General features: G+C 42.7%; 1 protein-coding gene across 4 annotated transcripts in view; it reads right to left on the bottom strand.

The window, feature by feature from the left end:
- The window catches only part of LOC119843679 (MLX interacting protein), a 63,861-nt gene extending 45,861 nt beyond the window's left edge, over positions 1-18,000 (bottom strand). For 3 of the 4 annotated variants that reach the window (XR_006275801.1, XR_006275802.1, XM_043497813.1), the window contains exon 1: positions 17,585-18,000. Coding sequence is in view for 2 of the 4 variants with exons in the window: in XM_043497813.1 (XP_043353748.1) it covers positions 17,585-17,949 (365 nt within the window). In the remaining 2 variants the exon portion in view is untranslated. The remainder of the gene's footprint in view (positions 1-17,584) is intronic. The other variant, XM_038373402.2, reaches the window with a different exon arrangement.
- Positions 18,001-18,464: the final 464 nt, after the last annotated feature.

Genomic DNA, 18,464 nt, shown 5'->3' with positions numbered 1-18,464 from the left:
TTATGAAACTGTGCTTGGGTTAGTAAATTGTCACATCACTTGTGTAAAACCAGCTTAATTAGGTATGACAGCAGAGTGAGCGAGCAGAGGGAACCCCACAACACCCCTTTATTGCCTGTATGTTTCTATCCTATAGAATTCTGCATGTCTAATTAACCCATTCCTGCAATACGTAGGCACCAGGCTCTCCTGGACAGGATTTTGAGGACTGTTCCACAGAAAGGTGAAGTTGTGAAGTCTCAGGAGTTGCAATCATTCTTCTGCCTGACAGAATGAATGAAAAGAAGCTGAAGTGGTTCTGTCATTCAGTAGTCACAGCAGGCTAGGCTCTCAGGAACACTTCACAGCAATTAACCTTATCAAGAGGTACTTAATCACACTATAATGTGGAGAGGGCCAGAAGTATTTGGTTGTATTGTACTAGCAGTTAAAGAAGCCAGTAATTCACCCACAGGCAGCTAGCAGATCAGTAAAGATACCATGCTGGAAATATCTGGTTGTGAGACAGCTTCACAAATTGAGTTAAGCCATTCAGCCATCCGCTGCTCCAAGGGCATAACTGGGCGGGGGTCTGAACAGTTCAGAGTAATCCTTCTCTTCAAGCATACACATTTCCAAATACAAAAGGAGTATTTGTGGCACCTTAGAGACTAACAAATTTATTAGAGCATAAGCTTTCGTGAGCTACAGCTCACTTCATCGGATGCATCCGATGAAGTGAGCTGTAGCTCACGAAAGCTTATGCTCTAATAAATTTGTTAGTCTCTAAGGTGCCACAAATACTCCTTTTCTTTTTGCGAATACAGACTAACATGGCTGCTACTCTGAAACATTTCCAAATGGAGCAGTGTCTTATGTCTCCCAGAGTGGTGGTCACCTCCTGATTAAAGTAGGTAACCGAGTCAGCACTCCTGGGTCATAATTCACTGGGTGACCTGAGGCAAGCCACTTCTCTCTGAACTCGTCTTCCCAATTTGTACAATGAGGATAAAATCTAAGCCCCCAAACCCCTCTATAATGATATCTGTAAAGAATTCTGAAATCCTCATATGAAAGGTGATTATGTATGTATTATTTATTTATCATCAGGGTAAGGACAGTGTGGGTGTGTGCAAGACAGCAGGGACACTACTTTCTCTATGATCATTAAAATCCCGCTCCATATTTTGGGAAGCTGGTTATACCCATGCGGCCTACAGTCACCCTGGAGGCCAAATCTCTTCTGAAAAAGCATGAGCCAAACCTATGTAGAACACACCAGGTGCACATCCACTACAAAACCAGAATATCAGATTGCCTACATGCCAACTGCAAGGATTTGTTGGAGCTCTCCATACTCCATTTGTACATTTGAGTGCTGAAGACAGATTTAATAGCACAAAATGAAACGTGTAGCACTCCTGTCACGTATCAATGTGTCACTGAGGAAAATGACTTTACCAGAAACAGTAACACTTAAGTTGGGTTCATATTTCACCTGTGTGTGTCCTCCCACAGGGTTCAGACTCCATTTCTATGCTCTTTTTAAATAAGACTAACTGATTTTTATGTGGTAAATAAGTAAAACATCTAGTATTACTGTAGGTTAGGAACTAACTATTTTTGTCCTGGGGAAGAGGGAAAGCAAGTATTCATATGCAAGGATCTCTTTCTCCATGCAATTTGATTGCATACCTCTTCTCCACAGGGGCAATAACTCAGAGCAGGTGGATGTCCAAGTTTCATACATTCTTCTCCCTCTTCCACAATACAGCAGCATTCCCTCCAAACATGCTGCACCCTCAGCCAGCAAGTGAGGAGGAAAAGCTTCCTCCTAGCCTGAAGCAGCAGCATAGGACTAGAGTGATAAAACAGGTTTCAGAGTAGCAGCAGTGTTAGTCTGTATTCGCAAAAAGAAAAGGAGGACTTGTGGCACCTTAGAGACTAACACATTTATTTGAGCATAAGCTTTCGTGAGCTACAGCTCACTTCATCGGAGCTGTAGCTCACGAAAGCTTATGCTCAAATAAATGTGTTAGTCTCTAAAGTGCCACAAGTACTCCTTTTCTTTTAGTGATAAAACAGAGGCAGATGGACAGCAACCCAAATTATACTTATCTACAGCCTTCTAGAACTCAAGCGTCAACTCTGACACACCCTGCCTGCACTGTCCTGAAAAGAATAAATATCCAATGTGCATTTTTATCCGAAGTCTCTCATTGGGGAGGTGCACCTTTCACTTGCCAATAGGCTAGACTTTAGTTATTGGAGGGAAAGAGTGGACTGGTTGTTAGAACACAGGACTGGGAGTAAGGACACCTTTTTTTCTCCGCCATCTCTGCCACTGACTCCTTGTGTGCTACTCTGAAATCAATTTTCTGTGTTTAAGTTTCCTATTTGTAAAGCAGGAATGCTCTTACCAACTTCACTGGCATGTTGGGAGGTGTTTTGGGACCTACAATGAAAGACACTGGAAAAATATTTCTCCTTCTGCATATGTAGTGACTCCATTGTTTCCATACTCGGTCTGCTGGGAAGTGTGTGTTGATTTACTGGGTTTTCCTTTGAAGAGGGAGAATGAAGTTCTTCTTAAAGAGCAGCTGCTTGTTAACCACCACACTGTTTCAAATCTACTAGGATGCAGAGAGATTGCAGCAGGATTCTCAGCTATTTCATGACTGCTTTTAAAAAATTACTTGGTGTGATGATCACTCGGATAAATTTATGTGTGTTTGTGCAGCTCTGAACATTCAAAATAAATTCAATTTCTGCCTCAGGATAGAGAGATTTTTTGATCAAGTTCCTCCTCCCATCCCAACACTGGATACATTTTAATATGCTGATAACCTGTGGTTCTGCAGCAGGCCTACAAGTTTGAAACCACGTCTGAATTCCCTGAAGTGTTGGATTTGGTACCTTTGCAAAAATACAAAATCTTCCAACAACAGACAAGTCTCCTTTCCTATCTGTTGCTGGGTCACTATATTTCCCTCCACAGTACAAGTACCCTCCCCATTTAGCCTCTCTCTCACACAAGCTTCTGTTTTGTAAAGAGCAAAAGCAGACAACAGTCATTCTCATTGCTCTGTTCTGGGCTTTCCTCACACTTGGCAGGCTGCCTCCATATTTTCTTCTCAAGTTCTCTTATCCTCTATCCAGACTAACACATTATTTACTGACCAAACCGGGTAACTGATGCACGGTCACTAGAGTGCAGCAGTGTGAAACTCCATGTCCCTTATGGAGCATTTGTGGATAGCTCTGTTAAGGGCCAGGTAAACGCATCACATGCTGCATTTACACTAGCCAGTTTCACAGCCCTTACAGGAACACCAGTGCAACTCCACCCCAGCGGTAGCAACAGCAGAAGCTTAGTATAACTAGAACTCTGGTGTTTTTACCACTCTGTTGCCCTGCCTACACTACAGCTTCCCAGTGGAGCTGAAACTGTGGTGATTTATGACTATGAAGTGTGTGCCAATTTGGACAAGGCACCACTCCCTTCCCTACCTCCCAACTCACCAATGATCCCCGCCTTTTGAAAACAACTGCTGCACATTTGGATCCTGTTTGCTCTGTAGAAATCACCAATTTGGGAATGAGATTATAGTAGGATTGTCCCCTGACAGTTAAACTAGTTTGGTCATGCAGCACAGATGGGACCAAACTGCATGTTCTAAAATTAAGCTGTAGCTCTGCAATGCCCAAGAATGCAGCACAGCACAGCGGTCCTATTTGAATGGCAAGACTGAATCTTTTTAACCGTTTCAGTGGACTACTCGTTACAACCAGGTCTCCCAGCACAGAAACTGCAACAATGGTGTAGCTATATCTGAGAGCTGGTTCCTCTTGTGCTATAAATGACCCTGCGACAGAGTACAGGGAACTAACAGGTGAGCCTGTGCTGTGATGCCTATTAGTTCCTCAGAAGAAGGCTGATTGCCCTCTTGCTCACCCAGCTCCCGTCCCGATTAGATAATTAATGTCAGTTACCGCATTAGCTTATCAGCTCAAGACTGACAAGAAAGGCACGGAAAGAAAGTGAGGGAGGATGGAAGAAGAGGGCTAGCTGAGCTCACAAAGGTTTTGGAGAAGGGAGACCGTTGCTCCTCTCAGTCCTTGAGGAAAGGTCTGAAAGTACAGGAGACACTGTAAATAGAATTGCTGCACAGGACTGTAAAGGTGTAGGTGGAGGGAACATAAATAAATGGCAAGGTGTGGATACACAACCAGCGGAGTCTATGCAGGTTTCTGTGGTGCAAGAAGGCAGGAGTAGAGTATGCCCTGCTACAGCCCCCCCATTTTAAAGGATTCTAGCCTCAGTTTATATGGCAGTCAAATTTGGACCTGATAGTGTAGTCCTGACACAGGTAAAACTCTCAGATGTCAGAATCCGCAGGACTGGGTCTTTAGTTTGACTATCAGATTATGCTGAGACCAGAATGCCTCCTTTTCCCTTTTAGATAAAGGATGCTATGTTTCTGGAAAATTTAATCTTGAAATGACACAAGTGTGGTAAATATAACTGGTACATATCATTTGTTACATTTGTGTGTATTTGTTTAATATCAAAAACAAATTTAAGTGGTCCCACTGAAAGTCTTGATTGCATGCAAGTCTAGGAACCACGGCAATATGGTGATCTCAGTCTAATTCCCAGTGAGCAGTGTGTCCACATCGCAAAAACCTGCCACTACAACTGGCTTTCTTGTTGACACACTGAGAAATCAGACTAATTAGGCCATGGGGACTGAACTCTGTTCTTTCCCTCAGAGGTGATTTCTCCAGATTAGGATTTAATTAATTTTGATTGGGACTGTAGGGAGTTTGCATTGCTATTGACCATGCTTAGGGCTTCTGTTTTTCAGGGTTTATTAGTTTCATTTTTCAGGGTTAATTTTTGTAATTTCAGAGTTTTATGTACATGTCCAAAAATCAGGGTTTTGTATACACTATAATGAGTAATTTCTTTGTAATGTTCCCTAGTGTGTTTTAATGTAGAATTGTTTCAAACAGCACTATGTTAAAGTGCATTAGGGAATCTTTTAGTGCACAGCAACTTGGTCTACACAAACAAATTACTGTGCAACATGTCCATGCACTTTAGAAATCACTCCCCCATAGTCTGCATTACTGCTCTCTGTAGACAAGCCCTTAGATACCAGAAACCATTTCTGGTGTTTTCCCATTGTTTATTATATAAACACATTTCATTTAAAAACATTATTGGGGATGTTTTATCAGTTAAAACCAAAGTCAGAAGCCCTACCTAGGCTGTATTTGTTCCATGGATGCACAGGGGATTTATTCATTGATTCTAAAGTCAGAAGGGCCCATGTGATCATCTAGTCTGGCCTCCTGCATAACACAAACCATAGGAAGACTTGTGGCACCTTAGAGACTAACAAATTTATTTGAGCATAAGCTTTCATGAGGTACAGCTCTGAAAGAAGGATCTCAGCTATTTTTAGAATTTACTATACTGTGCAATCTTTATGTTGTTTCATTTCCTTATGGCACTCCAGCTGCTTCAGATAGGCAGTACCATAATGGCTATAAGAGGCCTAACCAGATGATCCTGTGGCTAGGGTTCTGCATAACGAAGCACGGGCTGATTCCTACGTCTAGTCTCTTGGTATTCAATGCTTGGAGTACTGCAAAGGCAATGTGACAGTTACTGTGATATGAACCCTTGAGGGAAGGAGATGATTAAAAAAAAAAAGTGAAGGAGGGAAAGGGGGGCAGGAATGTTGTGTAAACATCCCAAGCAAGGCAAACAAATTTGTACAAACAAATTACTCAGGAGACGGCACCACTAAAAATGGCTTTTTTACAGTTACGGCACTTTAGGGCAGTGGTGAGCAACCTGCGGCCCGCACGCGGCCCATCAAGGTAATCTGCTGGTGGGCCGTGAGACAGTGTTTACATTGACCATCCGCAGGCACAACCGCCCTCAGCTCCCAGTGGTCACAGTTCGCTGTTCCCGGCCAATAGAAGTGGCAGCCAGCACATCTCTGTGGCCAGCACCACTTCCCGCCAATCCCATTGGCTGGGAATGGCGAACTACAGCCACCGGGAACTGCGGATGGCCGTGCCTGCAGATGGTCAATGTAAACCAGTGGATTACCTTGGCAGGCCACAGGTTGCCCCCCACTACTTTAGGGCCTTGTTACACTGGTATGTTAGGACCAATTAGCTCCACTGCTGGAAGCCATAGCATAGAAAAGCAGGGTTAGATGATATGGCATAAACCCTTCAGGTCAGTGACTGCCTGTGTTTCTATAATGCCCAAGCCCAAATGGGGCCTTTGGGTGCTATCACAATATTTACTGCTACAATAATGGTGGATAGCCACTTAGACACCAGCACTCTCCCAATGTGACTAACACTGGAGAAGCTGGAACATTTGCAGAAAATTGTCTGTGTAGATGCAAAGAGGTGATCCGACAGAGATAACAGGTGCTGGTAATCAATGCCCCTGATTGCAAAGCCCAACTGCAAACAAAGTAACTGCTGTGTCACTTCCAAAACCAATAACAGCATTATGTTTCTCAAGGGTGAATCTCTTAGGCAAGAACAAGGCTAGTTGGACTCCCCACAAGTCAATCCTGATGCTCAGCACTGTATAAACTCACAAGCCAAATCTAGTACTAGCAGACCCCATTAATTTCCCACCTAAAACAAACAAAAATGAGATGACCCTTCCCATTTCCTGACTCAAGATGAAAGAGAAAGCCTTCTAAGTACATGCTGCAGATCTAGCCTTGCAGAAGCAGAAGTTATAATGAGCAGCTGATAAGAAACAAATTAGATTCTCATAGGTAGTATAGTACAAGAGCATTTTTCATTGGGTAAACATCTTGAATCTGAGCCTGGAAATCTGGCTCCTTGAACTGAACTTGAACTGAAACGGAACTGGGGTGCCTTTCTTCCTTCTCTTGACTGCCCTATACAAGATCTCCCCAAAACCATTCTTGCAATTTTGGCCTCAATTTTTCTGCTTATTTGCCAGTATGCATGGGAAACCTTTCATTCTCTGCTTTATCTGCAACTAGAGACGGCAGCACACAGAGCATGTATTTGCTTCACTGTAAAGTTATGCTTTGTTTGCTCTTGTGGTGTATAAACCACAAATAAATACCAAGAGCAATTCAGACCCCTCATGCCACAGCATAAGCAGAAGCATTTCTCCCAGCATACAGCAAGATACTTCTAAATGGAACAATTTCAGGGAAGAAAAGATGCCAGTAAAGTTAAAAAATGCAGGCATTCTAACCGTTATTTAAATTTTAGTCAAGCAAAAAGTGTTTCATCCAACTTTTGGAGAGAGATCAGGAAGCTGTGGGACTGTCTCTTATTGTGATAGTGCATTGCCTAATGCTGTGGAGAGCACACAACTGGTAAGTAGGTTCCATTTCTGTGTCCGTCCCCAACCCTCCAAGTAACTTCACCGCTCCGTGTCTCAGTTTTCCAACATTTGCACTTTATCCAACTCCCAGGTAGAGATGCGGACATTAATCAAAGCTTGTAAAACACTTAGATTCTCAGAAAGAAGCTTCACAAGTGCAAAGTATTATTATCCTATCCTGAACAATTTAAAAGGTCATCAGAAACAACAGAGAAAGCCACACTATGGAGGGCCTCACTCAGTATTTTTGGTTCACTAACTATACTAATCGCTATACAGCAGTTTAAAAACTTTAAAACCCTTGATAAACATTAACTAAGCAATTCTCATATCTTCGCAGGAAGGTGTTTTATTACTAGGGAAGCTGAGGCAAAGATGTTAAATTATTTGCCCTAGGATCAGCGTCAGAGCCAAAATTAGAATTCAGGAGTTCCTGGCAAAAGTCTTAAGTTCAGACGACACCTCTAATAGTTATTACATATTATACAGCATCCATTTAAAAAAAAAAACAATGCCAAACCACACCACTGAATAGAGAGGAGAAAAGCTACATGTGCATCAATAGTGATCATGTTTAAAAACAGCACACTTCTATTCCTAATTACTGATAAAAAAAAAATATCAGATTTTCGTAAATTAACATTCAACTCTATCAACTATCTTATTTCTCATTATAATTTGCAATTAAAATAATTTATCAACCAAGAGAGGTGTTTCATGTCAAATGGGCATAGCTTAACATCCCAACTAATTATGTTTATGTATATATATTCACAAATAAGAGTGTCTGTATTATGTGGATGGGCTTGATCTGCTATAGCATCTTTTATCTGAGAATCTCAAAGCACTTCATAAACTTTAATTCTAACCTACTTAGGAGACATTGTGAAGGTTACTGTACAGGTATTAAAGATGAGTCAAACTGAACGAGTGCCAAAGATAGCCATAGAACCTAGAAGGCTCATGTCTTAGACCCTACTCCAACCACTCCCTCATAGACCTGACAGGGGCTCAGAGACTGGGGAGGAAACACCAATAATGATAATCAGAAACTAAAGAAAATGACAATGAGATGCATCCTCCCTACTGGAGTCATTCAGTCATTCAATTCTGAATGAGAACAGAGAACAGACTAAACCCCATCTGCCCAGTATGCAATTAGGAGATGAAAACTTAAAACAGCAGGGGACTGAGAGCACACTTGGCATAGCACATCTTGTTATTAACCCAAATCTGTATCTCCAACCTCTTCAAATGGCAATCCTTGCTCTTAATTTTTAGATATCTCCATTCTGTATGGGAGGATGTTAACTTTGATTGTAGAGGGAAAATGTGTTGAAGTGTCAGGATTATTATAAATTGCACCAACTAAAACATGCATACACTAAAATTAAGATTTCTATTCTGTGTCACTGGTTCTCTGCCCCTTCAGTGGCCTAAATTTATACAAACTCACTGCCCTCCATGTATGAACATGGACAAGGATTAAGGGCACTGATTATTCAGCACTCTTCACTAAAGCAAAATTTCCATTAATTTCAGTAGGACCAAAAATCAGGTTTGTGTAGTCGAGAGTCTGCGGTATAGTGCTTAGAATACTCTGAAATCCCAGGCCTCAATTCTGATTGCCATTTCTGATTCTGCCACTGACTCATCACGTGTCATTTAGCCTATTTTCCACATACAGATTTCCATAAATAGGGGTAAAAAAATCTCTCTACTTTACAGGGGAGTTATGGGGCTTATTTATAAAATGCTTTGAATTTCTCCAGAGCCTTTTATCCAAAGTGTCTCATCTCAAAATGCTTAATGAACAAGCTTCCAAAAACTCTTGTGAAGTAAAGTTTTATTGTCCCATTTTACACATAGGACATGGAGGCTTAAAGTGGTTAAAAGACTTGAATAAAATAATGTATTAGGGTCCATGGCAGAGGCAAAAAGAGAAAGTAGTAGTTCTGGCTCCCAGGCTCCTGTTCCAATCAATAGACCCCTCTGCCAGTATTTTCTCTTCTGCATTTCTATTTGTGTCTTAGAAAATTCTAAGAATGTGCGGTGTATAAAATGTGCAATACAATCTCATTGAGGCTCTGCTTCCTTTTGATATTAGAGTGACATGATTACTGAATCAAATCATTGGAGATATCAATCCTCCTTTGACAGACCATTACATTACAGAATTGTAATCTCAAAATGAAACATTTACTATAAAGAGAATAAATTCACCAGCAGCACATCAAGCAAGGAGAGAAGAGCATGCCAACAGCCTGATCATTTGTACTTTCACAGTAAAACAGGTTTCTTGAGTGGCACAGACACTTGCTGAACTGGAGTCACATCCTAACATTTGTAACAAATTTCTCTTTCAGAAAGGAGTCATGCATCACATGGAAATTCAGTTTCTGACATCTTAAGTAGGAGATGGCCATTGTGGAAACAATGCTCTGTCAAATGTAGAGATCCCAGGGCCTAGCAGACAGAAAATATAAGCTTCTCTATGAGTAACAGGGTCCCCCTTTGTTCTACAGTCAACAGAGAGTTTTCTAGAATCTCCAGAACATCTCCTCCCTCTGCCACTTGCAGATCTCTGACTCAGGAATTAGCACTGTAGTAGCCAGACATTACATTTTCCCCACAGCAGTCCCAAAGCAGAGCAATCCCTTATTTCAAAGAGGATTACTCTTTAAAACATAACAATCAATTTAAACACAGGAGTGGGTGCCTCCTCTGGAATTTCAACTGGTGTGAAAAGCTGTGTACAGAGCAGTGCCCCTGAAAAGTGTTCAGTATTAAGTTTATTATCATTATTAAAACACTGGTGAGGTTTTATTAGTCAGTAATTTGTGTTTGTGGGTTTGTCTTTTTTGATCAGCTACAAAGGTTAACATTTATTGGAACTGACAGATCAGCTCTTTTCTTTGAGCACTTTCCTCTTCTATCACTGACCACAACCAACACTATCCTCCTGGTCACTCAGGCCCATAAACTAACTGTCATCTTTGATCAATCCCCTCATCAGACCTACATAATCAGTCTGTTCCTAAATCTTGCCTCTTTCTTATATAAGATCTCTAAACTCCAGCCGTTCTTCTCTGTCCATGCAGCCAAAATTCTCAGCCAAGCTCTATTTGTACTGCTACTATTAATAAAGTGGACTCGGAATGAGAAAAGAGCATTTATTGATTACCCTGAAGATATACAATATAGCACAAACAAAGGGAAGACAACTATGAACATCTAGCCATATTTACATTGATAAATGCTAAAAATGAGCACTTTGGCTGCTCTGAAAATATGAATGAAGAAGTGGTTTTTCCTATGATTAGCTGTCAGGCCCAAGTAGAGCAAAACAGCTTCACAACACCCCCATGAATCAGCCAATATTATAATAATTTTACAGATAGGGAAACAGACAGAGACTGGTTAAATGACTGTCTAAGGTCATATAGCAAGTCATTAGCAGAGCCGGAAATACAACACAAGAGACCTGGCTCCCAGTCTTCTGTTTGAATGACCTGAGCACTTTACCTTCATGTTTAAACAAGCTGTGAAGACTACGTATTAAATTACCAGCCCCATTTCTGCTTACTGAATAGATGACCCTCAGAAACTAAACATTTACTTCTATTATACACTGAATCCTTGAAGAGTGTTTTAGATAAGATGTTTTTCTAAAAGACGTGTTCTAGTAGTTATTTTGGGGAGTTCCATGGTATGCGCTATACAGGAAGTCAGACTAGATGATCACAATGACCCTTTCTGGCCTTAGCACTCATGAACCACTCTGAAAAATATTTAATAAAAGAAATAATCACAAAACTTCCATTTTGAGCACCAAAGCAGTTACTGAAAGTCCTACGTACAGAGTCCCTGCTTCAACACAAAGCCTTTCCAGTAGCAAACCTACCAGAAGTGATATTTGAAAGCCTATTATTTCCTTAAACGTTTCCAAATTTTACTTCCGTAGAAACTCTGACAATACCATAAAACTCTAGTTTGGATTACAAAAATTAAGATGCTTCCACTGTTGACGGGAATACAAAGAGCCAATTCTATTTCCCTGGAGACAACTGTTTTGTCTTTATAATTAATTTTTATAATAATTTTAAGGGTTTTCTGCCCAGACCGAAAGAAAACAAATAAAAACCTGCAGTACACTTATGCAGCTTTCAAACAATTTAGTACCTTTGTCTTTTGTTCTCAGAAGACTGTCAGTGGCACTGAGATTGAAGTGACCAGTGAACAGAAAAGGAAAATTATAAAACTACAAATTTTTGTGTACAAAGAAAAAAAGTGCACCGAATACAATCTAACACCTCTCAATATTTCTTTCACACAATCTCAGCTTTTCCACTATTTGCTAAGTCTGCTATAGCGCACTTCCTCTGCCCAAGAGAAGGTTGAGGCCAGATGCTAATGAATCCTGCCAAATGCACAATTACCTACAAGAGAGTATTTGCTCTGGGAAAAACAGATTATGTCTTAAGGCACCTATCGCAGAGCTTTGCCTTATATTATTTGTAAGGGAGATGCTGCACTTAGCCTGGCAAGTATGGAGTCTATTTGTAGCGTACAGAATATAGGTACATGTCTCCATTTCTAAGTGTGAATTCCTGGGTTTGAACCTTCAACAAATTATACTCCACAGTTTACAAGGTAAAACTTTCCACATGGAGCTCTCTAACATCACTTTTCTTTGATTTATTAATGCAATAAATCCTTCCCACTGCCCTCTGCAAATTCCTTATATCAGAACTTTCTACTACATGCACTTCCCTTTCCACTTTCTCAGGTGGTGGGGCCTGCTCCTGCAAAGGGAGGCGCACCCTCAACTCTCACTGAAGTCAATGGACATGGAAGGTCCACTCCTACCCAATAAAGCCCACAATCAAAGAAGGGAGAAGAGTCCTTTGTCCCAGTCCCAGAATCTAATCCCGGTGACTCATGCTGTGGCTAGGAACATCCTAAATACAATCCAAAATCTTGTGCTATTTTTGCTAAAGGATATTGCTTAAATATTTCTAATAAGCCTGTTTAAATGCGGGGGGGGAGGGGGAAATGTACAAAATTGTACAAATTAAGATTTATAACGTCAACTACACTTTTAATTTTAGAGGGCTGAGGCAAAGGGCTACAGAAGAAAGCATCTACAGTCCATTTACCAATCTTAAGAGAGGTACCATTCCCAATCAATCTCATGATGGTAGAAGGCGACATTCAGATAAAGTATACAGTATAGGACGCGTGATAGCTGTAGTCTGCTCCACTGTTTATAGGTAACATATTGATTTGTAAAAGTTTTTTTAGGACCCACTAAACTGCATATCAGAATGTGCGTTCTTGTCACACTTTTCCTTGTAAAGCAGTTGATTTAACATGATTTTTTTAAAAAGCAATTATTTAAATTACTGCAATACAACTGAAAAATAAGTTTAACTAAGCTAGAAGCCTATTCTGTTCACAGAAGAAAGAAAAGCAATCACTTCTCTCCCCTTCAGGTTTCCTCAAGTGAAACGAGGCAGCTGTTTAAACAGCACAAAGGAATGATGCAGCACACTTTAAGGTAGAAAACAAAATTAGAAGTTTGATTTTGAATCCATTCCCGGCAGAAAAATATGACTCAGCACAAACCTGGACACTTCTAGAATTATGGGGAAGATGCACTTCTTTGTCCAAGCTTTCCCACTTGATTAAATCCTGGTTTCCTAGCAGACTGGTAAAGCTGTAAAATAGTATATAATTTAGTGCCTCTTGAGGCCTTGAATAGCTCATCTTAAGCCTGCAAGTCACCTAGACTCAAGTGAAGAGTCTCAAATAAATAAAAATACAATTTTGTCAAGGTGACTTCCTTGTTTTTGCATCAGCATAGGCCATGTTTGCCCAACTCTGGGAACATGGTTAGTGTTTCTGGCTCTGCAGAACACAAATATCAGACATTTTCCATAAACAACATCAATTTTTTTCTGTTTAATTTTCTGAATTAAAAATAATGCTCAGCAGTAGTGGATTTCCTGACAGTGAAGGTGCTGGACTGGAGAATGAAGTCTACTGTATAATCCGTAAGTCTTGAGCATCCCTAGAGCAGATAAGGATGGAGAGATAACTTCTAAGGACGAGTGGGGGTAGTTCAGTCTCCAGGCTTAATCAATCATTCTTCATCTGGTGATCAAGCACTCAGCTTTACTAACTTTACCATGTTCACCAAACAGTCACCTAAAGCCAGGCTTAAAAAAAAAAATCCTGTTTAAAAGGACACAAACTTTTTGATCAGTTTGTTGTGCTAATTAAAAGGTGATGATGAAAATGCTTAGTCTATTATCTGAAATCTGTTCAGGGAACTTCATCAGGTGGAATTAACCAGCCTTGAGAGTCACCAGGATAGAGAACATCCAAGTCTTTAACTGGAATCTACTGAAAAGGTATTTTCAGTCTCTTGACATATTCTCCTCTCAATACATAGGGCCAGAATATCAGAATAATGACATTTCCTAAAAATAATAAATAATAATAATAATAATAATACAGGGCTTAGTGTTTATATGACAATTGGCTATTTTCAATAAGTACAAATCACCACCACAGAATTGCTCCCTCACTAAATATGATGACCAATTTTCAAAATCTTAATAATACAATGGTAAATTATATATATGTATATATATGAACACAATAGAGTAAAAAGTGAAAAATATTTAAATCTAGATGACTTTAACAACCTTTCTGCTGATGATTTACTTTTTGCATTTCTCTTAGTTTGGACAGTGAAAGCAAACTGGTTAGTTTTACATTCTGGTTCTCATGTATTAGCACAAAACTCTCCTGTTTGAGTTCACAACGTTTATACACAGCCAATTTACAATTCACTCTTCTTCATGGAAATTATTTACCTACTAACTATTGTTAAGGTAATCAAAAGAAAGGAATCCGTTTCATTGCACTGCATACTTGCAAATTGTATGTCTAGCCAGTTACACTATTTCTCATGCATAGTTAGTTTCCCCTTTACTTTATGAGTCTTTTGCATAGCAACACCTGAAAAGAATATTTTTTAAATAAATATAAAAATGTGGCTGTAAAACCACTAAAAATGGCAGGACACATCAGGAATTGCTGAAATGTATTTTCTTTATTTGACTAAATTTCAAGTTAACATGTTCCCTTTAAATTAAAATTTTTTTAAATTTATATGTTTTGAAGAATTTCTCACCCCTCCTTTTAATCAAAATCTAAAAATGTGAATCCAAATTGACTTTCTCCCTTAAACATTCCCAGTAGCATCTCAAGAGCCAAAAGCTTCAAGCAGACATGAGTCTTCTCAAAAACACATTTCTATTCCACAGCATGATTAGCTTATGTCCCTGTCTCCCATGTGGAAGACTACAGACATGGGCGATAAGTGTTAGTATCTTACTAACAAGGTGGAAGGCAAGACTGAAGTTCTAGTAACATGTCTAAATAAATTCAAGAAGTACTATCAACAAATTGCAATCACTGGAACAAAGTTAAATAAAGTGTTACTGTAAAATAATGAAAAGAAAAGGAGTACTTGTGGCACCTTAGAGACTAACAAATTTATTTGAGCATAAGCTTTCGTGAGCTACAGCTCACTTCATGCATCTGATGAAGCGAGCCGCAGCTCACAAAAGCTTATGCTCAAATAAATTAGTTAGTCTCTAAGGTGCCACAAGTACTCCTTTTCTTTTTGTAAAAACAGACTAACACGGCTGCTACTCTGAAACCTGTAAAATAATGAAAGACGCTGACTAATCTTTTCTTGTACTTGCAAGAGAAAAATGCAAACAAATAGCAGGCTACTCTTCTTATGGAACAGGAAAAGAAAAAGAGGTAGAAACTTGTATTCTGTCCTTGACAAATTATTCGGCTTTGCTGTTAATTGTTACTGCTAACTTTGGGCCCAATCCCAAGAGGTGTTGAGCATTTGCAACTTCCACTGAAATCTCAGAATCAAGTCCTTTTATTTTTAATTCTCATCATATACTGAAGCTAACCCTATTTGTTCCCTTATAGTCCAGAACTTTAATTATATATAGGGATACAAGCTTTGCCTCTATAATGCCAAGTGCACAAAATTTTCTACAGATACTTTAAAGTTTTGCTGTTTCATTAAAAAAAAGTAATTTAGATACAAAGAATGAAACAGAAAGTAAATAAATACTGAAAGTAAAAGAAAAAGCTTTACTATTCATATGCTCCCCCCACCAGGTTCTGCTCCAACATGACTATATTTTCCACCACACCACAAAAGGGATTGTCTCCAGAGCTTATGAGATTGTGCACTAACGGTCCTTTTTCTGATGTCTGTCACAATGCAGACTGACAACAATAGCTTTGGAAGGGATTTTTAAGGCTAGTCACTCCCTAGGTTAAGTCATTTCAGAACTATTTTAGGCCCCACTGGCATCTTGTGTCTTAAATATACTAAAATTACTATGCAAGTCACCAGTTTTTAAATCTGCATTTACCACTCTCCCCCACAACCCTTTTCTCTGCTTCTGTAGTTTATTTATAATAAATGTGGAGTGTAGCGAGAGGACATGGCCTTCCTCTGGACCTGAGCAGGAGAAACCACCATCTGCCTCCTGGTGGCCAGAGCCAGGCCAGCCACACCCAAAGCAGAGGGGCCGACAGGAAGTATAAAAGGCAGGCCCTGCAGCTCAGTTGGCCTGGAGCTGGTGAGCAAGATAGATGCTCTCCACTGGGGTTTGTGCCCAAGTAGGACCTCTACAACACAGAGGACTTGAAGGGGCTGCCAGGGATGATGAGACTGTTGCTATCTGTGTACCCTGAGGAGATAGAGGACACCCACAGAGTGAAGGTACCTAGTCAGTGGGTTATAGGAAGTAGCCCAGGGACACCAGACAATAGTCTGGTTGTAGTGCCAAAGGACTCGTTTGTGTCTTGGTGGGATCCCTGCTGACTCAGTGGCAGAGCTCTGTCACTGTCAGGGCTCTGGGCTGGCACCTGGTGTGGTAGGGTGGGCCCAGGTCCCCTTATCTTTCCTGCTGCCACCCCACCTTAGGCCAAGAGGCCAATGTTTTCTGCTGCCTGCCTGAGTTAGGATGTCAGGTGAGAGACCATTTGGGCCAGAGCCCCTAACCATTTGGTGCTCTGCCCTGCTGGAAGGCCAGAGCCCAAGATTCTCTGCTGCCTAATCCTGCCTAGAAGGCCAGGACCTCAGAGGCTGCTCAATCCCCTTTAAGCTGGCTCTTCCAGAGATGTGGAAGTAAGGGGGCGTAGCCTCCCTCCGGGCCTGATGGGGAGGGACAGACACTGGTCTCTACATGAAAACTGAGGTTCCCGAATACTCAGCTAAAATATTTCTCAGGTTTACTCCACTCTTCTCCCACCCTCTTTCTTTTAAACCATCCCTCATTTGGAGTCTGACATTGATGCCTTCTGGAAGGGTAGATGGCCACATCTGGGACCAGGGGCCATGCAGTAGGTAGCTATTGACATTACTGGGCATAGCTACCCATCCACTTTAAACGTACTGCAGGGGAGCTTTTCTATCCACAGCACTTGTGCAAGTGTATAGTCTTGTACAGTACATATGCGTCTAGTATAGTTACCACTTCCTGCCTCACATGTTGTTGTACCCTCTTCTAGAGATCTCCAAATCCCTGTTAGCCCACCCAGTGTCATCCCTCACGCCTCCCAACTCCAGAGGAGGTTCCAAGTCTCCGAAGAGGGTCCCATGGTTTCCCCTGTTCCCTACCCAAGTCTCTGCAAGATCATAACTGGAAGAGCTAATGACAGACACACGCATGCTCAATGACGCCAGCCCCCTTTATTCCCCAGTCTCCCCCTAGGCCGATATCGAGCCCCCTACCCAACTTCCCCTACAACTCCCATATGTCCAGGCTTTAAGGGGTTCCCCTACTTAAACGAATGCTACTGTGTACCCCCAGCCCCCACCAAATCCCATCAGCCTGCCTGGACCCCCCCCCCCCCCAATACCCTAAGCCCAACATCCTGGACTATCAACCTCTTCGACACCCCCTCCCCCCCGGAGAACCCCCTGTTGTCCTAGACATCCATAACCCCACCCCATGGAGCCCCCAGCCTCTTGGCGCTTCCTGTTGCCCCCCCAGACACGCTCCCTCAGGGAGCCCCCCCCGTTGCCCAAGACACCGCCCAGCACCCCTGTGGAAGCCCCTGCCCCTTTCAGGCACCCCGCACCTGTAGGCCAGGCTCATGCACTCGAAGAGCTTGGTGAGGGAGGCGTCGATGCTGAGGCGCCCCCCGGCCCCGCCGCCGCCCCGCGCCGCCCCGAAGCGGTAGGTCTGGCACGTCTGCTCGTTGACCGTGTCGAAGTCGTAGCCCTTCTTGGGCGGGTGCTCGCTGTGCGGCGACGAGACCATGAAGTGGCCCGAGTGGATGATCTGGGGCCCCGCGGGCTGCCCCCGCCGCGGCCCGGGCCGCCGCCCCGCCGGGGAGCCCCCATCGTCCGTGTCCGAGGAGTCCTCGTCCGGCTCCGCCCGCCGCGGCACGGGCCCCGCCGCCCCGGGAAGCCGGCCCGGCCGCATGAACACGTCGGCGGCCATGGCCCGAGCCTCCCGCTCCCGCTCCCGCTGCGGTCGCGGACCCCTCCCGACGCCCGGCCCGCCCCCGGCCTGGCACCGCCCTTTAAAGGGGCCGCGGCCCGCGCCCCGCCGGCCCGCTCAGGGGCGGCGATAGCCGGTGGCGGGGCGGGAAGCCCCGGAGCAGGAGTGGCCCCTGGCTGAGGGAAGCCAGGCAGCCCCGCTCCTGCCCCTCCAGCCCCCTACCCCTGCTCCGGGGCAGTGCACGCCCTGCACCCCAGCCTAGAGGCCCTGGCCCCTCTCTTCCACAATCCCAACCACCCTCACACCCCAGCTTCCTCGGCACTGCATCCCCCTGAACTTCAACCCCACCCCTGCAGTGCATCCACAACCCCTTCCCGCTGCAACCCACATGCTCCACAGAACTCCCCCTGCACCCCTAAAGCCTTTCCTTCGTTCCTGCACTATAATCCACCCCAACCACCCCTTTCCACGGCAGTCCTTGGTATTCCTCCCTGCTACCATACAGCCACTACAAT

The sequence above is a fragment of the Dermochelys coriacea genome, chromosome 15 (genome assembly GCF_009764565.3).
Source record: "Dermochelys coriacea isolate rDerCor1 chromosome 15, rDerCor1.pri.v4, whole genome shotgun sequence".
In the NCBI taxonomy this organism is placed as follows: Eukaryota; Metazoa; Chordata; order Testudines; family Dermochelyidae; genus Dermochelys; species Dermochelys coriacea.
This window is presented reverse-complemented; position numbering and strand designations above follow the sequence as displayed.